The sequence below is a fragment of the Acipenser ruthenus genome, chromosome 53 (genome assembly GCF_902713425.1).
Source record: "Acipenser ruthenus chromosome 53, fAciRut3.2 maternal haplotype, whole genome shotgun sequence".
In the NCBI taxonomy this organism is placed as follows: domain Eukaryota; kingdom Metazoa; phylum Chordata; class Actinopteri; order Acipenseriformes; family Acipenseridae; genus Acipenser; species Acipenser ruthenus.
Genome location: NC_081241.1, coordinates 2,873,192 through 2,895,534, shown reverse-complemented (window position 1 = coordinate 2,895,534; position 22,343 = coordinate 2,873,192). Strand labels below are relative to the sequence as shown.

At 39.2% G+C, this 22,343-nt stretch overlaps 1 protein-coding gene and 1 pseudogene across 2 annotated transcripts; both read left to right on the top strand.

The window, feature by feature from the left end:
• The first annotated feature begins 12,214 nt into the window (after positions 1-12,214).
• LOC117965691 (fish-egg lectin-like) lies at positions 12,215-18,425 on the top strand (annotated as a pseudogene).
• A 629-nt stretch (positions 18,426-19,054) lies between these two features.
• On the top strand, positions 19,055-22,028 carry LOC131723220 (fish-egg lectin-like). 2 transcript variants are annotated; one of them, XM_059016775.1, is made up of 4 exons: positions 19,055-19,167; positions 19,879-20,106; positions 20,804-21,149; positions 21,688-22,028. In XM_059016775.1, the coding sequence occupies exons 1-4, from the start codon at positions 19,119-19,121 to the stop codon at positions 21,824-21,826; spliced, it is 762 nt and encodes a 253-aa protein (XP_058872758.1). In that variant the 5' UTR covers positions 19,055-19,118; the 3' UTR covers positions 21,827-22,028. The 2 variants fall into 2 exon arrangements, with proteins under 2 accessions (XP_058872758.1, XP_058872757.1); XM_059016774.1 differs by having other exon boundaries at positions 19,070-19,167; positions 19,864-20,106.
• The last annotated feature ends 315 nt before the right edge of the window (positions 22,029-22,343 follow it).

Below are 22,343 nucleotides of genomic sequence, written 5' to 3'. Positions count from 1 at the left end.
GTACAGTGAGACAGGCTGGCAGGGATGTACAGTGAGACAGGCTGGCAGGGGTGTACAGTGAGACAGGCTGGCAGGGATGTACAGTGAGACAGGCTGGCAGGGGGCACGGTGAGACAGGCTGGCAGAGGACACGGTGAGACAGGCTGGCAACCGACTAAAGGGGAGGCATGCCTTGATTTAGTCATTTCAAATAACGAAGACAGAATAACTAAAACAGGTCAGAGAACCATTGGCAAACTCAGACCACAACATGGTCTCATTTGAAGTGCTTTTTAAAACCCCAAAAGTAATGACTAAAGCTAAGGTTCACAATTTCAATTTTAGAAAAGCAAACTATGAAGGTATGAAACAGAGACTAACAGAAGTAGATTGGAGTAAAATAGAGAAAACATCCACAGAAAAAGGATGGCTGTTTTTCAAAAATGTAGTACTAGAGGCGCAAAACAATTACAAATGCTACACACTTTCATTCCTCATTTGATACAGCTCACCATGCTTTCATCCTTAAACAAAAAAAGAACAGTAGATATAAAAAGCATCTAAGAAAGGTTTGCTTTTGTTCCAGTGAACTCTTTTTAAATTTGTATTTAATTCAAATTTACCCCCTATAAAATGAACTAATTTTGCTTCATAAAGTCGAATGAAACCTGCTGAATAATGTTAACATATTGAATTACACACCACCTTTTCCATATACTGACAAAAAATTTAAAAAAACCTAACATTTCGAAATCTAACACGAAATTCTATTGTAATACTATTATGGCTTCCAGTAGACTTTTTTTGCAATATCATTTTGTAGTTTCTTTGACTACACAATGTTAAATAAAATATCTAAATTACGTTCATATTGTTTTTTTTTTTTATGTCTCAATCCTATAATTCTGTTCTAAGGGCACAGGCTGTCAGATTGTATTGCTCCGGTTTATCTGCAGGAAAATGAGGGCAGCTCTCTGAAGCAAACACTATGCATAACAAATATCATCATGGAGCTTGTCTGGAAAGAAACACACACATCAACACACCATTAGAATTACAGGCAACCCACACTCTCTCCAATAATCACACACACACACACACACACACACACACAGACCAACACACCGTTAGAACTACAGGCAACCCACACTCTCTCCAATAATCACACACACACACACACACACACACACACATACACACACACACACACACACACACACACACACAAGCACACCATTATAACTAGAAGCAAGCCCCACTCTCTCCAATAATCACACACACACACACACACACACACACACACAGACCAGCACACCATTAGAACTACAAGCAACCCCCACTTTCTCCAATAATCACACACACACACACACACACACACACACACACACATACAGACCAGCACATCATTAGAACTACAAGCAACCCCCACTCTCTCCAATAATCACACACACACACACATACTCAAGAGATCCAGTGCTTTCATGTACTCAATAGATCCAGTGCTTCTTTGCACTCAAGAGATCCAGTGCTATCATGCACTCAAGCGATCCAGTGCTTCCATGCACTCAAGAGATCCAGTGCTTTCATGCACTCAAGAGATCCAGTGCTTCCATGCACTCAATAGATCCAGTGCTTCCATGAACTCAAGAGATCCAGTGATTTCATGAACTCAAGAGATCCAGTGCTTCTTTGCACTCAAGAGATCCAGTGATTCCAAGCACTGAAGAGATCTGGTGATTCCAAGCACTCCTTCAGGCATGTTAAATTTAAATATCCTAGAAGCAGTGTGGCCCATGGCTGCTGTTTGGTCAGTTTCTTTGCCAGGCAGTGCACAATCCGCAAATGTGATCTCTCCACAGTGAATGTGTTTCATGGACAATTTGAAGACATTGTAAACTTGGCCAATTATACCATGAACAAGGTTGCTAGTTTTGCATGATTTTTTTATTTTTATTTTTATTTTATTTATTTTTTTTAGGCTGACTATTTATTTTCTCTATTTGCGATATTTTGGATGTTGATATCTGATAATGATATCATCACATTGTGATGTCATTTCAAGCCAACGGCAGCCATTAAAATAAAAACTGCAACATGATAAAAAACAAAACAAAAAACAAAATGGTTGCAGCTGGTTGGTTGAAATGACATCATAATGCAGTGACATCATCAAAACTCTACAGGCTGCAACTGGTTAAATGAATAGGCATCACAATGCTTTGACATCATCACTGGCATACCTGGCAACACCAGTGTTGATGGGAGTTGAAGTAAGAGTTGAGAAGAGGTAAGACATGTTTATCTGTTTTTGCTGTTACAGGTTTTAAAATAAATTGTAATTTAATAATAGAAATGCAAAGATTCATTCTAAGATATACACAAAATGTAGGCTATATTATTTAAAGCTTTAATTTAATCTTGAAAATAAAGATTTTGCAGTTATTATTAATTTAAGCAGTTAGAGTAAAATTAAATAAATAAAAGAAAAGCAGCTTTATATCAGCTGAATGAATTCTTATTAGAATGGCAGGTTAGAAGATACTTCTGTTTAAATCTGTGACTGGCATACTGTGGGATGCTGTTAACTAGAATCCACAATCACCTAAGGAAACTTTATTGTAATATCTAACATGCTGTTTTCTATATCGAGATTTCAGCTGTATAATTCAAATAAAATCTACAGTAGAGGGGTCAGCTGTCATATAATGTAAGTATGCGAATTCAAATAGGCTACAGTTTGATAATTTCTTGGTAGTAACATTACACAGTGCAAAACAACAAACATTCCTTAAGGTTACAAACGGTTAAAACAAGTGAATACATCTCTACAGTATAGAAAAGGCTAAAATATTTTCATAACTACAAATATTGGATTATCTAGAATGTCTGTAAGAAATTAACTCTGGTCCTGTACACTCTCTCTCTCTGTGTCGTCAGCCACGGCCTGTTAAAATTCTGTTTCAAGGTGAGTTATATACTGTTTCATTAATTAAAACCCTCCTTTTCCAAGTGCAAATTAACTCCTGATAAATTATGACAATTAACATGGAAATTCTCACGCAAACAAAAGAAATAGTCACAAGAAGCACTGAAATTCAGCCAAAACAGAAATGATGATATTGGGACCTCAATACAAGAATAAACGCTCGTCTGATTTTGTACTTGACGGTCTATGTACAGATTTTAGAGCAGAAATAATAATAAAAAAAAAACAACCTAGGTGTAATTTTTGACACAGACCTCTCATTTGAGGCACCCATTAAAAATGTTAGAATGTTTTTTTTCATTGCCAGATTGAGAGGTATTTTTTCCAGACAGAATGCTGAGAGATTGATGCATGCTTTTATATCGTCAAGAATTGATTATTGTAATGTTCTTTTAATTGGTATTGGTAGCAATGTGATATATTGTCTGCAACTTGTACAGAATGCTGCTGTAAGAGTTTTAACTGGGACTAAGAGACGAGATCATGTCACTCCTGTGCTGGCATCTCTACAGTGGCTTCCTGTCTGATTTAGGATAGATTATAAGGTGTTTTTATTAACCTATAAGGATCTAAATGGCCTTGCTCCACCTTACCTTAAAGATCTTTTAACACTGTAAGTCCCTGTAACAGGGCGAGGGGTCCTGTACATTGTTTTGTTTATTTATTTTTAGATCGGGGTCTCCCCCTCCGTCCCTGTGCAGTGTGTTTTTGTATTTGTTATTGTTTTTGTATTTATTATTATTATGTATAGATGACGGCATAGCCGTTTGTTTGTTATTATTTAGTAGCGTGGATGGGAAGCCCCGTCCACACGGTATTTAGAAAACTCGTGCAGATTGTGGCCGAGGGGTAATAGAATAATTAATTGCAAGCTAGTTAAACCCCTCGGCCACGATATAAAAAGGCTGCAGCTCTCCAGCTCTGGGGTGGGTATCAGCGCAGTTGGGAGTAAGGGTGGATTGGAAGATGTTAATGGATGAAGAAATGGGAAGTGATCATTTCCCTATAATTCTTACGATAGATGGGAAGACTAAGATTGACGAGCAGGTGCAAGAAGAGAGATGGGACTATAAAAAAGCAAACTGGGAAAAATTTCAAAACATCTGTTATAATAATATAGAAGGAAATATAATACACGATGATGTAAATATTTTTAATGAGGGGATAATAAAGGCTATTATGCAAGCAGCAAAGGGAGCTATTCCAATGAGGAAAACTAAGAAGGGGCAAAACCAGCGCTACCTTGGTGGAATGAAGAGTGTTCCAGACTGATTAAAGAAAGGAAAGCTTGTCTGAGAAAAGTTAAAAAAAACTATGTTAGCAGATGACTTAATTAAGTTTAGAAAATCAAAAGCAATGGCTCAAAGGGCTATTAGGAAAAGGAAAAAAGAATATTGGCAGGATTATTGCACTAAAATAAGTTATGATTCTAGTATAAAAGATGTGTGGAATAAAATTAAGGCAATGGCAGGAAAAGGGGAAGGAAACAAATCATTTCCGTTAAAGCAGGATGGAATAATTATAACGGATGATGAGAAGAAAGCCTCTATGCTGGGGTTAGCATTTGCTAAGGTGGGGCAAGATGAGAATTATGATAAAGAATTTTTAGAAAAGAGGGGACCATTTTATATAAATAATTCAGTAATATTGGAAGATAGGGAAGATGTCAAAACAAAAATAAATGTTCCATTTTCAATAGGTGAAGTGAAAGCAGCGATTGAAAAAGGCAAGAATTCCTCGCCAGGTGAAGATAAGATTTCTAATATGTATAAAATGTTACCAGATAGAAGTTTAGAAATATTATTAAAACTTTATAATAAAGTAAGGGAGTTGGGGGTGTTACCTAAAGAATGGAAGAATGCCGTCATCATTCCTATAAGTAAGGCAGGAAAGGATCCGGGTGAAGTGGGATCTTATCGACCAATAGCATTGACGGCTACTATATGTAAAATTATGGAAAGGATGGTGTGTGAGAGAATGTGGTATTTTCTGGAATCTAAAAAATTATTGAGTGATTATCAAAGTGGCTTTCGTAAAAATAGGTCGATGACTGATCAGTTGGTAAGATTGTCTACTGAAGTCAAGGAGGCATTAAGTGAGAATGAGGTGGTTGGGGCAGTTTTTATTGACATAGAGAAAGCGTATGACATGGTCTGGAAAGAAGGTTTAATATATAAAATAGCATCATTGGGGATAAAAGGGAGGACTTTGTGGTGGATCAGAGAGTTTCTGAAGGAAAGATGATTTAAAGTAAAAATTAAGGGGAAGTTCTCTCAAGGAAGTGTTATTAGCCCTTTGCTATTTAATATAATGATAAATGATCTAGCTGAGGATATTTTAGTAGGATCAAAAGTAGCTGTAGGTCTGTTTGCTGATGATGGGGTTATTTATAAAAGGAATAAACATATTGAAATAGTTAGGAGGGAATTGCAGGAGGCAATGAATAATCTGGAAAAATGGTCAAACAAATGGGGCTTTAAAATATCAGTAACAATAACAGAGGTGCTATTATTTTCACGAAGAAGAGAGCAGGGGAAGTTAAATTTATTATACCAAGATAAGACTCTTAAAGAGGTGGAGGAATTTAAATACTTGGGAGTTTGGTTTGATAAAAAATTAACTTGGGAAAAACAAATAAATTCTATAATAGATAAATGTAAAGGAAGGATGAATATTCTAAGAAGTATTTCAGGGATGAGTTGGGGAGCAAATAAAACTTGTATGATGATGATATATAGAGGGTTAATTAGGAGTGTAATAGATTATGGAAGTCAGATTCTAGTGGGAACTTGTTAAAGTAAGATGGAAAAATTGGATAATTTGCAAGCTAAAGCAATAAGGGTATGTATAGGAGCTATGAAATCTGCTCCAATAAATGCTGTGCAGGTTTTAGTAAATGAGATGCCATTGGAACTAAGGAGGAAATGGTTAAGTATAAAATACTGGATAAAGGCTAACTCTATGCATCCAGAATTTCCTCCTCGAAAAAGCATGGAAGATAGGTGGATTAATCATTATAAAAAGGAGAGGTGGGAAACAAATGGAGACGCGTTGGGGTATTGGATGCAAAAATGAATGAAGGAATTGGGAATGGAAAATTTAAAATTGGTAAAGAATGTTAATATAAATGTGTTTCCGGAATGGATGATGGAAAAACCAAACTGTTGTATAAAATTGAGTGAGCAAGTGAAGAAAGGAGGGGAAAAAATGGAACTGTAAAGAAAGAGTCAAGCTTTTGTAGAGGAGAAGAGTATGGAGGCATTATGTATATATACAGATGGATCCAAGGAACCAAAAACAGGAAGAGTGGCAATAGCATATTATATCCCAGAATTAGATATCTGTAAAATAGCGAGGATATCTGACCATTTATCGGTATATGTTGCGGAAATGGTAGCCGTACTATTTGCAATAGTTAAAATAGCTGAAATAAAGCCCCAAAAAGTGGTCATATTTTCAGATTCATTAAGTGGTCTTATTACATTAAAAGGGAAGTTTAATGATAGAAGAGATATCATAGTTGAAATAATGCAACAATATAAGGAATGTACAATAATGGGGATCGAAGTGATTTTAGTTTGGATTCCTGGTCACTCTGGCATTCTGGGCAACGAGATGATAGATCTGGCAGCAAAAAATGGGTTAAAAAGAGAGGAAATTGATGTGGTGATTCCTCTGGGATCGCAGGAAATGGGAGGTTATGTGAAAAAAATGATAGTAAAAGAATGGCAGGAGAGATGGGATGAAAGCATAAAAGGAAGGTTTTATCATAATATCCAGAAAGAGGTGAACAACTGTTGGGTAAACAAAGAGTTTGGAAGGAAAGAGGAAAGAGCGTTGGATAGGTTAAGGATTGGGCATAGTTCTTTAAATGAACATCTTTTAAGACTGGGGAAACATGAAGATGGAAAGTGTGAACAATGTAAAGTAGCTGAAACAGCAGAACATTATTTATTAAAGTGTGAGAAATATGAGGAGCAGAGAAGGAAAATGGAGAGGAGGCTGAGGGAAATGGAGGTATATGAAGTCAATATAAAGAATTTGCTGGGAAGAGGGAAAGAGGAAGGGAGACTGAATAGAGAAAGGATACTGACAAAATATATAAAGGAAACAGGAAAAGAAAGGAAGTTATAATAAATAAAGATGACAGAAAGATAAAGTAAAACAGACAGACAAAGGACTACAGATAGAGGGCGCTAATCATCTAAAATAATAGATGGAATGTGCCCTATATATTAACCAGAAGAAGAAGAAGCTCCGGGGTGGGTGTTAGTGAGGAGAGAGCGAGAGGAGTGAGAGGAGTAACAGAAAACGAAACTAAAAATTAGACATAGGAACAGTGAAGGCAATCTGCCCAGCCTGACCTGTGTTGTGTTATATTTTGTGTTCGTGATTTTTTTTTGTTTACCTGTTTTATTTTTGCTCTGTGAGCAAGTTTCTTTTTGTTAAAATATTTTATTTCTTTTTGTTATTTGTTAATAAAAACGGCAGCCAGCCGCGTCTTTCTTTAAAAACGGCAGTCCCTGGTGTCAGTATTTTTCCTTCCTACTTCTGCGTGACGTCACCGCCCAGTCATCCTGTCACAGTCCCCAATCAGTCACTCTGATCTGAGGATGCCAGGTTAATTTCTATACCCATTATTCAGAAAGAACAAAAAATGCTTCAGTTATATTGCACCGGAATTATTAACCTGCCCAGTACTGTAAGGGAAGCTTCCTCAGATAATGCTTTTAAATCTCGAGTAAACATTTATTTTTATTTTCTGGCATATCCAGTGATCTAAAATGATATTCTCTCATCTCTATTTCATGGATATTGTTCTTGTTATTATTACAATTACTGTTATTACTTTGGTTGTTTTCTTTTTCTTCATGTGAAGTGCTTTGTGTAATTACTATGGTATCAAAAACCTACACCTCCACTGTTTGTTTTCAAACAGACTTTCCCTTGACACATACATTATATATATATATATATATATATATATATATATATATATATATATATATATATATATATATATATATATACAGATGTGCTCAAATTTGTTGGCACCCTTACAGCTCATTGAAATAATGCTTCATTCCTCCTGAAAAGTGATGAAATTAAAAGCTATTTTATCATATATACTTGCATGCCTTTGGTATGCCATAGAATAAAGCAAAGAAGCTGTGAAAAGAGATGAATTATTGCTTATTCTACAAAGATATTCTAAAATGGCCTGGACACATTTGTTGGTACCCCTTAGAAAAGATAATAAATAATTGGATTATAGTGATATTTCAAACTAATTAATTGTAATCAGTCATTCAGCCTATTTAAATGGAGAAAAGTAGTCACTGTGCTGTTTGGTATCATTGTGTGCACCACACTGAACATGGACCAGAGAAAGCAGAGAGTTGTCTGAGGAGATCAGAAAGAAAATAATAGACAAGCATGGTAAAGGTAAAGGCTACAAGACCATCTCCAAGCAGCTTGATGTTCCTGTGACAACAGTTGCAAATATTATTAAGAAGTTTAAGGTCCATGGAACTGTAGCCAACCTCCCTGGGCGCGGCCACAAGAGGAAAATCGACCCCAGATTGAACAGAAGGATAGTGCGAATGGTAGAAAAAGAACCAAGGATAACTGCCAAAGAGATACAAGCTGAACTCCAAGGTGAAGGTACGTCAGTTTCTGATCGCACCATCCGTTGCTTTTTGAGCAAAAGTGGGCTCCATGGAAGAAGACCTAGGAGGACTCCACTTTTGACAGAAAAACATAAAAAAGCCAGACTGGAATTTGCTAAAATGCATATTGACAAGCCACAATCCTTCTGGGAGAATGTCCTTTGGACAGATGAGTCAAAACTGGAGCTTTTGGCAAGTCACATCAGCTCTATGTTCACAGACGAAAAAATGAAGCTTTCAAAGAAAAGAACACCATACCTACAGTGAAACATGGAGGAGGCTCGGTTATGTTTTGGGGCTGCTTTGCTGTGCCTGGCACAGGGTGCCTTGAATCTGTGCAGGGCACAATGAAATCTCAAGACTATCAAGGCATTCTGGAGCGAAACGTACTGCCCAGTGTCAGAAAGCTCTGTCTCAGTCGCAGGTCATGGGTCCTCCAACAGGATAATGACCCAAAACACACAGCTAAAAGCACCCAAGAATGGATAAGAACAAAACATTGGACTATTCTGAAGTGGCCTTCTATGAGTCCTGATCTGAATCCTATTGAACATCTATGGAAAGAGCTGAAACTTGCAGTCTGGAGAAGGCACCCATCAAACCTGAGACAGCTGGAGCAGTTTGCTCAGGAAGAGTGGGCCAAACTACCTGTTAACAGGTGCAGAAGTCTCATTGAGAGTGTGGCAAAGTGCCCCGCCCCTGTGTGCATTTGTGTGTTCTGTGTTGTATATATGCGTGCGTATGTTAATGTTGGTGTATAGATTGGTACACGGGATATAAACAGGTCTGTGTTTCACGTGTGTTTAAATTGTATATTTGTATTTAAGCACGGGATTGCACATCACGCACGTGCATTTAAAATATAATATGTGAACACGGGGTTTCACGTAATGAATTCACGTGCTGGGATTCAAGTGAGTAATTAATTAGTAATTGAATCCCAGCACAACAATATATATAGATGCACGTTTCTGTCACTCGGGGTTAGGTGTTCGGTGAGTGGAGAACGAGTGTGGAGAAGGAGAAACTAAATAATAAGAAAGAACGTAAATATAAAGTGAATAACTGTCTCACTCACCGTGTTTCGTTTGTCTGTCTGTGCACTGTCTGTTTACTGTCTAGTCCGTTTTGTTTGTCCTTTTATTTTGGCGTATAGTGCCGTGTCCTGTGTTTTGTTACAACCGTTTATTTTCTGTCTGTTTATTCATTAAACGCTGAGCGAAAGCATTCGCTCAGCTCCACCAAACTCCACATCTCTCTGTCGTTTGTGTTCTTGTTTCTGGTCTGACGCCACCCACTCCGGCCGTCTTTGTGACAGAGAGCTACAGAAAATATTTGATTGCAGTGATTGCCTCTAAAGGTTGTACAACAAAATATTAGGTTAGCGGTCCCATCATTTTTGTCCATGCCATTTTCATTTGTTTTATTATTTACAATATTATGTTGAATAAAAAATCAAAAGCAAAGTCTGATTTCTATTAAATATGGAATAAACAATGGTGGATGCCAATTACTTTTGTCAGTTTCAAGTTATTTCAGAGAAAATTGTGCATTCTTCGTTTTTTGTGGAGGGGTACCAACAAATTTGAGCACGTCTGTATATATACACACACGGTATATATAGAGTGGTTTGAAAGGTGGTATAACTTTTCCTACACAGCTGAAGAAATTATAATAAAACCGCAAGCGAGGCGAATAAAGCAAAATCTGTGTAGTTTCTGTGTAACTTTGTTTCTCTCTATTCAAGCCATGGCCCCCCTTGTCAAATTGCGTAGGAAGCAGTCATTTGTCATTTCTACCATTTCAATTTCGGTTGTCGTGCTCCCCACCGGGTTTTCCCATTTTATATGGGGGAAGTTGAAATCCCCCATTAGTATGGCTTCTACTTTGCTACACGCATTTCTAATGTCATTGTATAACAGATTATTCTGCTCGGTATCTGAATTTGGCAGTCTATAGCATGCCCCTATTATTATGCCATTTGAATTATTCTGACCCATATTGATTTTGCATTGTTTTTTTTTACCATGGTATCAAAAGCCTACACCTCTACTGTTTGTTTCCAAACATACTTTCCCTTCACACATACATTATATATATATCGGTTTGAAAGGCGGTATTTCCTTCTACACAGCTGAAGCAATTATAATAAAACCACAAGCAAGGCGAATGAAGCAAAATCTGTGTGGTTTCCCTTTGCTTCACTTGTTCAAGTCTTGTGTGCCTTCAGCGTCATGTTCAACCATGGCTTGTGGGTGTGGCCTGTTGCTTGTCAGAATGCTGCAGTCTCCGCGGTTGCCAGGCAGGGGTGGGGTCCAAGCTGTCAAAACTAAAACAGCTTAAAGTTTCATTGTGGAACTAACTTTAATTATTGACTGCATGATTCATTTTATTAAGTGCACTTTTAGGGATTTTACTGGGTTGCTGTGTACAAAAACAAAAAATAAACACAAAACCTTACAAACATGTTTTAATCTGTTCTCCTGTTTTCTATTTCTTCAGAATTCCAATGAAGGAAAAGATTTTAAAATCAAACATACAAAAGGTATTTCAAACCCCATTTAAATTGATCTCAAATTCCAAGAACACCATTACTGTTTATAATTTGTGAGCTACTCAATTATTATAGTTCATAATTGTATATATATATATTGTTCAGGCCTGATTATTCCTCCATCTAGCACAAAATAAGAATGATCTTTGTTTAACCAAAACTGAGCAGTCTCATCAATTCTGTATACTCAATACTAAAACTAAACAGTGTCAGTAGCTGTGCTTCCCTTATCACATCTACACCAGGGGTAGCCAGCCCTGGTCCTAGAGGGCCGCTGTCCCTCCTGGTTTTTGTTCCAACTGTACCCTAAATTACTTAATTGGACCAATTAAGTGTTTATTAGGAGATTAATTGCTCAAATTAATCAATTTAGTGTACAGTTAGAACAAACCCCAGGAGGAACAGCGGCCCTCCAGGACCAGGGTTGAGTAGCCCTGATCTACACTCTAAGCATGTTTCGGTGTAGCCTGTGCTATTTTGTTACCAATTTCTATAGGACACACGAGTCCCACATTGTTAGAATTCATCAACATGATCCTAATTTTATAGTCACATAAGGGGGTGTGATGTAAGTATATGCGCAGTGCAAATAATTGCAGATGCAAATTTTTTATTGCATTGCGGCATAAGAGCAATGCAAATTACACAACACGCACAAATAATGATCCGTAATTATGATAATGAGGGTCTCAATGAGAGCAAAAGAAAAGTTTTCTGAGAAGGAGCTGAGAGTCCTTACGGCTGAGGTCACTCAGCATGAAACAGAGTTGTTTGGAAAAGTCTCAGCCAACATCAGTTATGCATGTATCCTTAGGAAAGTATATGTATTGGCCTGTCCTTTTCAGCATGACATCCAGAAATGTGCGTAATGTGGATTGGGCTATCCCTCCAGATATTCCAACTGTCTGAAAGGAACCAGAGGCTAAGCAGTGCAGAGAACACAGCACTTTCACATGTGCAGGGATAGCGGTCCCTGGATTGACACTGGGGTCTAGCTCATCTCTCAATTCAGCTATTAGGTCTAGGATGACCAGTGGAGTGAGACGATAATGCTTTAGCACCACATCCTCCGTCATCCCAAACAAAATGTCGCTGGGATTGAATATGCAGGGTCTTCTTCGTCTTGCCCGTGTCCTCAGAATGTGTTCCTGCCTCTTCTCAACAAGAGCCAAGTGCCGCAGCATCAGGAGGTGTACCATAGCAGCCATCCTGAAGCCAATGACAAGTCTCTACAGGTGTGTGCTTTTAAACAGCTCTTAGTTACTCGCTTCTACAATGCTTTGCACCTTGTAAGAAGAGGTGTAAAGTTTTTGGAGGGTCAGCAACTGCCTAAGTGCAAGGCAAAATCCTTACATCACATTATAATGTTGCGCCCGCTTAGTATCCAGATCCCACCTAGTTCCATGCTCTTTTCTTCATTTGAATGCATTTTAATATAATTTTTATGGATTAGTGATGGCAAAGTGCAAATCTGATAGCAGGTGCAGAACGCCAGGTGAACATCATTCTTTACATACACCACATTTTTAGCGACTAGTAAAATCAGATTTGATGGCTGCTAAACGTGATTTACGGCAGCATTATGCAGGTTTTACCCCCGCAAATCACTTTGTGTGTATCCTTACATCACCCACAAATAGAGGTTGTTATGTAGGAGCACAAACACAATTTCGAATGAGCATGTGGACCTGTGCTAAATACTTCCATTCACCCTAGTTATTATAAAGTACTGTAATGGTAACACTCAAATGCTTTTTAAGAACATAACAAAGTTTACAAACTAGAAGAGGCCATTCAACCCATCTTGCTTGTTTGGTTGTTAGTAGATTATTGATCCCAGAATCTCATCAAGCAGCTTCTTGAAGGATCCCAGGGTGTCAGCTTCAACAACATTACTGGGGAGTTGGTTCCAGACCCTCACAATTCTCTGTGTAAAAAAGTGCCTCCTATTTTCTGTTCTGAATGCCCCTTTATCTAATCTCCATTTGTGACCCCTGGTCCTTGTTTCTTTTTTCAGGTCAAAAAAGTCCCCTGGGTCGACATTGTCTATACCTTTTAGGATTTTGAATGTTTGAATCAGATCGCCGCGTAGTCTTCTTTGTTCAAGACTGAATAGATTCAATTCTTTTAGCCTGTCTGCATACGACATGCCTTTTAAACCTGGGATAATTCTGGTTGCTCTTCTTTGCACTCTTTCTATAGCAGCAATATCCTTTTTGTAACGAGGTGACCAGAACTGAACACAATATTTTAAGTGAGGTCTTACTAATGCATTGTAAAGTTTTAACATTACTTCCCTTGATTTAAATTCAACACTTCTCACAATATATCCGAGCATCTTGTTGGCCTTTTTTATAGCTTCCCCACATTGGGTAGATGAAGACATTTCTGAGTCAAAATAAACTCCTACGTCTTTTTCATAGATTCCTTCTTCAATTTCAGTATCTCCCATACGATATTTATAATGCACATTTTTATTGCCTGCGTGCAGTACTTTACACTTTTCTCTATTAAATTTCATTTGCCATGTGTCTGCCCAGTTTTGAATGCTGTCTAGATGATTTTGAATGACGTTTGCTGCTGCAACAGTGATTGACACTCCTCCTATTTTTGTGTCGTCTACAAATTTAACAAGTTTGCTTACTATACCAGAATCTAAATCATTAATGTAGATTAGGAATAGCAGAGGACCTAATACTGAGACCTGTGGTACACCACTGGTTACCTCGCTGCATTTTGAGGTTTCTCCTCTAATCAGTACTTTCTGTTTTCTACATGATAACCACACCCTAATCCATGTGCATGCATTTCCTTGAATCCCTACTGAGTTCAGTTTGAGAATTAATCTTTTATGCGGGGTGTGGAAGGGTGGGGGAAATCACTGACACCGGAGACAGAAAGCTGGGTTTCTATACACCCCTTGGGTGCACTATTTATTTCTCGCCACAAGGTGGCACTGAGACACCGTTGTTACCAACGATGGTAAAGGTGTCTAAGTGCTCACCTATAGCGCACACGCCATTGCAATAAATCATAAGAAAACAGAAGGCAAAAAGAAAACAAAAACAAATACACAAAATCTACAAAATAAAGTACTGCACTCAGCAGCCAAAACAAACACCAACCGTCGCTAGCCGCACGGCCCGGGACTCCGTCCTACACTCACCCTGTTCCCTCACTACTCTATACAATTCGGGGTTCTGCCCATTTATTTTCCCCGCTACACTTATTCTTTCTTTTGGTGTTGTCTTTTTTTCTTTTCAAGTCGCTCGCGGCTCTCTTCCAGCCCCGCTCTGTCCGTCCGTAGGGTCTCTGCTGGCCCATTCATTAAAATCTGGCAGAGCTGAGGAAACAGTAGAGCATTATCTTATAGGGCCAACAATCACCCCAAGACCCGCCTCCCAGCCATTCAGAGAGAGGGAAAGTCCACACACCCCCTCTCCCACCTCCCCGTGTCACGGCCATGACTGACAGGCGGTTGTTGGACGACTGCTGCCCTCTTCCTGCAGCACTGTGAACACGTCAGCAGAGTCAGCACAGGTCTCCCCCTGTTACACGGGGCTTTGTCAGAAGCTTTCTGGAAATCAAAATAAACCATGTCGTATGCTTTGCAATTATCCATTGTCGATGTTGCATCGTCAAAAAAATCAAGCAGGTTAGTTAGACATGATCTCCCTTTCCTAAAACCATGCTGACTGTCTCCCAGGATATTGTTCCCATATAGGGGATTTTCCATTTTGGATCTTATTATAGTTTCCAGAAGTTTACATATAATAGAAGTCAGGCTTATTGGTCTGTAGTTACCTGGTTCGGTTTTGTCTCCCTTTTTGTGGATCGGTATTACGTTTGCAACTTTCCAATCTGTAGGTACAACCCCTGTGTCAAGAGGCTGTTGCATTATTATTATTATTATTTGTTTATTTAGCCGACACCTTTATCCAAGGCGAGTTACAGAGACTAGGGTTTGTGAACTATGCATCAGCTGCAGAGTCACTTACAACGACGTCTCACCTGATAGACGGAGCACAAGGAGGTTAAGTGACTTGCTCAGGGTCACACAATGAGTCAGTGGCTGAGGTGGGATTTGAACCGGAGACCTCTTGGTTACAAACCCTTTCCTTTAACCACTGGACCACACAGCCTATGATCTTGGTTAGCGGTTAGGAGAACTATTTGGAGAATCTCATCCGGCCCAGGGGATTTGTTTACTTTAAGAGCTCCTAGTCCCTTTAACACTTCTGCCTCTGTTATGCTAAAGTTATTTAAAAGTGGATAGGAACAGGTCGACATGTGGGGCATGTTGTCCATGTCCTCCTTTGTAAAAACCTGTGAAAATTAATCATTTAATATATTTGCTATGTTTTTTTCTTCGTCTATGATTTTGCCATTTGTTTCTCTTAGACATTTAACCTCCTCTTTGAATGTTCTCTTGCTGTTATAATATTGGAAAAATATTTTGGAATTGGTTTTAGCCCTGTGACAGGATGACAGAGGTTGAGACTCAGAGACAGTGTGAAAAGTTCAAAAATAAAGCTTTTAATACTAAAAATACAAAATAAACTAAAAATACAAAATTAAAACTAAAAATACAAAATAAACCGGCACGAGGGCCAAACAAAAGATTTCAAAATACAGACAATAAAAACAAAACGAAATAAGGCTTCAAGGCTGGGCGTTGCCTTCACTGGATCTCAAAACATGAACAAAAAAAACAGCACACACAGAAAACCACTCTTACTTCCTCAGCTACTCTCCTCTTTCTGAAAATCTCCTCCTACTGGGAGGCTGAGGCCTCCTTTTATGCCAGGTGGCTGGGTGATCATTGAATAATTAATTAATTGATTGCTCCCACCTGATGCAATCGACCTGGGCAGGGAGGAGAATTTAACTCCATCCCTGCCAGTATTTCCAAGGGCAGAGCCCTGCTCTGCCACAAGCCCCCTTAGCAGTATTGATTTCTATCTCTCTCTTGGCCTTTCTAACTTCCTTTTTGACTTGTGTTTGCAGTTCTCAGTACTCTTTCTGTGTACTTTGTTTTTGGTCCTTTTTAAACGCTTTGTAAAGTGCCTTTTTTTGCTGAATTTTTTTTTTTAATTGATCTATTAAACGATTTTGGCCATTTTGTTTTAGATTTAGATTTGTCTACTTTTGGGATGTAATTGCTTTGCGCCTCTAGTACTACATTTTTGAAAAACAGCCATCCCTTTTCTGTGGATGTTTTCTCTATTTTACTCCAATCTACTTCTTTTAGTCTCTGATTTATACCTTCATAGTTTGCTTTTCTAAAATTGTAAACCTTAGCTTTAGTCATTACTTTTGGGGCTTTAAAAATCACTTCGAATTAGACCATGTTGTGGTCTGAGTTTGCCAATGGCTCTCTGACCTCTGTTTTAGTTGTTCTGTCTTCGTTATTTGAAAAGACTAAATCAAGGCATGCCTCCCCTCTAGTCGGTGTCTTGACAAATTGCATTAGGAAGCAGTCATTTGTCATTTCCACCATTTGAATTCCGTCCGTCGTGCTCCCCACCGGGTTTTCCCATTTTATATGAGGGAAGTTGAAATCCTCCATTAGTATGGCTTCTCCTTTGCTACACGCATTTCTACTGTCATTGTATAACAGATTATTTAGCTCGGTGTCTGAATTTGGTGGTCTATAGCATGCTCCTTTTATTATGCCTTTTGAATTTTTGTCCATTATTCTGACCCATATTGATTCAGTGTTGTTTTCTTCATCCAGATTTAATACCTGGGCTTCAAGACTATGTCTTATGTATAGTGATACCCCTCCACCTCTTCTGTCCTGCCTGTCTTTCCTATACAGTGTGTACTCACTAATTTTGTATTCATCTCCATCACTCTCAGACAACCACGTTTCTGTAACACCTATCACATCGTAGTTACTTGTTAGTGTAGTAGATTCAAGTTTTAATATTTTGTTTCTGAGACTTCTAGCATTAAGATAAATAAATTTAATGGCTGTCTTAGCTGAGTTGTTGCCTTTGTTTTGATGTGGTCTCCCTTCTGTTTTTTTTGTTTTCTCCCCCCTTCCTTTCTAGATTAAATGCTCCTGGATCTCCTCATGGATCCTTTGTCTGAGTAGATTGGTTCAAGCTGCCTCAGTCTTCTATAACAGCCTGGATCCTTCTCTCCCCTCCCCTCAACGCCATCCTCACTCTGGTACATTCCTCGCAGGTCAACTGCAGCAGACTGATGCGGGATGAAATCAATTTATTGCTGGAGTCAACATGCAGGACAACATCTACTGCCTGAATCGCGATGCCACGGTGACCACGTTAGGTGGCGAGGCCCCCGTTCCCTGGAACTTGCTTCCCGGGGCCCTCAAGTACTACTCATGTGGCCCTTACAGCTGCTGGGGGGTGAACGCCGCTGACCAGATCTACGTGATGAAGGGGGTGACCCCGGAGGCCTGCATGGGCAGCAAGGAGTGGCAGCACATCCCCGGAGCGCTGTCCATGATCGAGGTGTCCACCGACGGCAGGGTGTATGGGGTCAACTCTGCCGGGAACGTGTACCGCAGGTGAGCACGCCGGCTCATTAAATAAAACCAGCATTATGCATTTGGGCTTAGTGACATGCCACAGTGTCTGTCTTCCAGCTTTTTGCATGTAATTTGCTGTTAAAAACATTCTTTGTTTAAAGAGTAAGTAGTGGGGTTACATGTCCCCACGTGCTCCTACAACTGTTTACATCACGTATCTGTCATTTTTCTTTTCATTGTTAACATCCTGACAAATTTTTACACCTATAACTGTCACAGTCTGTTTCAAAGCTCTTTTCAAAATGTCCGCTCTAGTGCACTGATAGTGTAAGGATTATTGCCCACATTGTCAAACAGGTAACACAGCATGAACGATTAATGATGTGGTACGGAACAGAAAAGCCAGAGCATGTGTTATGTATTTTTTATTCGCTTTTCCTACAGTGATTTAGAGGACAGATCTCAAACCCCAGTGCACCAGAGCAGACATTTTGAAAAGAGCACTGTACAGGAATGACATTTTAACAAGAAGCGAACATGATCGTGAGATTATTATAATGTATTAATTTTTTTCAGGGACGGGGTCAGCATTGATAATCCTGCCGGCACTGACTGGACCTATCTGGCCATGTGCGTTAAAAGCAAGCATGTGTCATATGACCTGGGTGTGCTCTGGGTGATCAGCAAAGAAGACAATATCCTAGCCTGCCGCTAAAACTCCTCTATAGTCAAACAGAAACCGTCCTTCCGGAACTCTAATACACCCAGTTACTGTATAGTTTAGAGTAAGTATTTGCACTTGCTGTAAACTATATTGCATTATATATTAAGCTTGCATTGTAACCCCTGTTCTGAGAGTTTGTTAAGGTTAGGCAGTAACAATTTCTGTCAGTGTTTTGGCCCATACAAATGGTGTGCGAAGAAGGGATGAGCCTTGAAATCCTAAACAGCTTCTTCTTTTTCCAAAACTGCTTCCCAGCCATGGTTTAGCCTTGAGGGTCCACGCCCTGAAAGTTTTGCTTAACCTAGAATTTTAGGATTGAGACATAATTATGTATATGTAATTATGTCTATATATATATATATAACATAATTTTGATCTTTTATTTAACTTAGTTTAATCAAAGAAACTACTAAATAATATCGCTAAAAAAAAGTATACCGAAAGCCCTAATAGTAGTACAGTAGAATATCATGTTCAGATTTCGAAATATCACATTTTTAAAATTTGTCAATTTTTCATTTATATGGAAAACTACAAAGCGGTATGTAATTCAATATGATAATGTAGGGTTAACATGGAAATAATTGTAGGGTTGTCCTGTTTCTCTAGAGTCTTCCCACCCCAGGTTGTTTGGGTATATAAACGCTGCTACTGGGTTTATTGGAATACACCAAGTCTCTCTTGCTGAGATTTGACTGACTGCAATCATGAGAGCTTCTCTACTCTTCCTGCCACTGTTTGTGGGCTCCAACCTGGGTAAGTGAGAGGGACTGGGGGAGGGGGGAGGAGGTAGGTTTTGAAATCTAATGGTAAATGTTGAAACCCTTTCTTTCTTTCATGCAAACAGTTGTCCATAGAGGATAGCCATAGTTAGACCTCTTTAAGCCCAATTCTAGCTTAGTTACAGGTAGAGAAAACTAATTGATATGTTGTATCAATCACTGTGTTTAATTAGATGCAGTGTATTATCTTGGGAAGCGTTTACATGCCTTCATGGCACATGACTTACTGTTGGCCTCCTCAAGTACTGTGGTAGTATTTTATTTAAATGTAATAGGATGCTGCAGAGCGAATTTCCACACCATTACTGTTACTGGCTTCAACTGACTTCAAAACAAAGTCAATGAACTTCGGCTTCAATTTTTTAAACCTTGTAAATGCCGAGAAATAAAAATGTAAAAATTGCAGATTCTAGCAACTACTATACATTTGACCTGTTAACCAAAAAAAAAATATTGTCGCCATTGAAGAGGGACTGGAATGTGGAGGAAGCTGTGATGCATGTCTTGTGTTTCTCTAGGTGTGTATGTGCCTGTGTGTGTCTGTCTGTTTGTTTTTGTGTTCATTTTCTTTCCGTGTGTGTTTCTGTCTGTTGTTTTTGTGTTTGTTTTACCTCTGTGTGCGTGTGGTGCATCACGCTTACACTTGCTGTGCGTCTGGTGTTTTACGCAGCATTGTGCTTTCCAGCGCTGGACTGCCAAGTGATTGACGGGCGCCTCAAGCAGATCGACGTCAGCAACGGGCAGGTGTTCGGCGTCAACAGCGAAGACTCGATCTTCACTCGTTACGGAAACAACTGGGTGCAGCTCCCAGGGGCCCTCAAACACGTGACCGTGGGGCCCGCTGGAGTCTGGGGCGTCAACAAGAACAATCTCATCTACAAATTGGTTGGGGGAGGCTGGAAACAAGTTCAAGGTACGGAGTCTATCCACCCAGAAGACTATGAACTGACCGCAAACCAGTACCAATAAAAAAATACATTTATTGTTTCCTAAGAAGTGTATTAAGAATTTGAATTTTGCAGCTATGGCAAAAAGTTTACCATCAGCAAAATTTTAGGATTGAGACATGATTTAAAAAAAAAAAAAAAAGACTTTTTAAACGTATTTTTTTTTTATCTTTTATTTAACATCATGCAATCAAAGAAACTACAGAATGACATTGCAAATAGTCTACCAGATGCCATAATAGTAGTACAGTAGTATTTCAAAATATCACATTTTTCTTCAATTTGCCACTGTTTTCATTAAGGACTGTATATGGAAAAGAAGTCTACAAAGTGTTAGTATTTAATTCAATATGTTAACGTAACATTATTCCTGCAGGTTTCTTTTGACTTCATGAATAAATATTACTTAATTTTATATGGTGGTGATGTAAAACGTTTTGCCATAGCTGTAGGCACTAGGTCCTTGTTAGGAAGGGCGAGTCTAGTATTATCCACAAAGTTTCTAACCAAACTGCTTACATCTGCTCCACAAGTTTGGTCATTTTTGTTTTATACAGCTTCTGCCAGCAGCCATACAGTACTTCTCCTCAGTCTTCTATAACAGTCTGGCTCCTTCTCTCCCCTCCCCTCCCAGCCATTCTCACTCTGGTACATTCCTCGTAGGTCAACTGAAGCAGATTGATGCGGGAGGAAACCAATTTATTGCCGGAGTCAACATGGAGGACAACATCTACTGCCTGAATCGCGATGCCACGGTGACCACGTTAGGTGGCGAGGCCTCCGTTCCTTGGAACTTGCTTCCCGGGGCCCTCAAGTACTACTCATGTGGCCCTTACAGCTGCTGGGGGGTGAACGCCGCTGACCAGATCTACGTGATGAAGGGGGTGACCCCGGAGGCCTGCATGGGCAGCAAGGAGTGGCAGCACATCCCCGGAGCGCTGTCCATGATCGAGGTGTCCACCGACGGCAGGGTGTATGGGGTCAACTCTGCCGGGAACGTGTACCGCAGGTGAGCACGCCGGCTCCTTAAATAAAACCAGCATTATGCATTCGGGCTTAGTGACATGCCACAGTGTCTGTCTTCCAGCTTTTTGCATGTAATTTGCTGTTAAAAACATTCTTTGTTTAAAGAGTAAGTAGTGGGGTTACATGTCCCCACGTGCTCCTACAACTGTTTACATCATGTATCTGTCATTTTTCTTTTCATTGTTAACATCCTGACAAATTTTTACACCTATAACTGTCACAGTCTGTTTCAAAGCTCTTTTCAAAATGTCCGCTCTAGTGCACTGATAGTGTAAGGATTATTGCCCACATTGTCAAACAGGTAACACAGCATGAACGATTAATGATGTGGTACGGTACAGAAAAGCCAGAGCATGTGTTATGTATTTTTTTATTCGCTTTTCCTACAGTGATTTAGAGGACAGATCTCAAACCCCAGTGCACCAGAGCAGACATTTTTAAAAGAGCACCACACAGGAATGACATTTTAACAAGAAGCAAACACGATTGTGAGATTATTATAATGTATTAATTTTTTTCAGGGACGGGGTCAGCGTTGATAATCCTGCCGGCACTGACTGGATCGATCTGACCATGTGCGTTAACAGCAAGCATGTGTCATATGACCTGGGTGTGCTCTGGGTGATCAGCAAAGAAGACAATATCCTAGCCTGCCGCTAAAACTCCTCGATAGCCAAAAAGAAACCGTCCTACCGGAACTCAAATATACCTACTTACTGTATAGTTTAGAGTAAGTATTTGCACTTGCTGTACACTGTACTGCGTTATATATTAAGCATGCATTGTAACCCCTGTACTATCCTGTAACCCCTGTAAGTTACCTTGGATAAAGGCGTCTGCCAAATAAATAAATAAAACACTACATTTTCACAAATCTTTTATTGCTTTGCTTATGACTATTTTGTTTCACAGACTTGTGTTTTTTATGCATGGAATGGACTGTACTGTTCTCTCTATGGAATAGCAGCCTTTTGAGTTTCTTTTAAGTTTCTTCCTGTTTAACAAATGCCATCTTATAGAAATAAAGCAATAAAAACTAATATGTGTAACCTGTCTGTAATAGGTTTGCTTGGCGCTAGAGGATTAATGTAAATGCTCCAGTCCTACAGAGGTCTGTTTAAATACAAATTGTTTACTCGGGAGAAAATGATTTTCCCCCCTCACCTCCCAAAGAGAA

Excerpts from the sequence above, each read along its gene's own strand:
- LOC131723220 (XM_059016774.1), top strand. The coding sequence starts at position 19,119 with ATGAGAGCTTCTCTACTCTTCCTGCCACTGTTTGTGGGCTCCAACCTG. Across the intron at positions 20,107-20,803 it reads AGGCTGGAAACAAGTTCAAG|GTCAACTGAAGCAGATTGAT; the intron begins GTACGGAGTCTA and ends CATTCCTCGTAG. Across the intron at positions 21,150-21,687 it reads GCCGGGAACGTGTACCGCAG|GGACGGGGTCAGCGTTGATA; the intron begins GTGAGCACGCCG and ends AATTTTTTTCAG.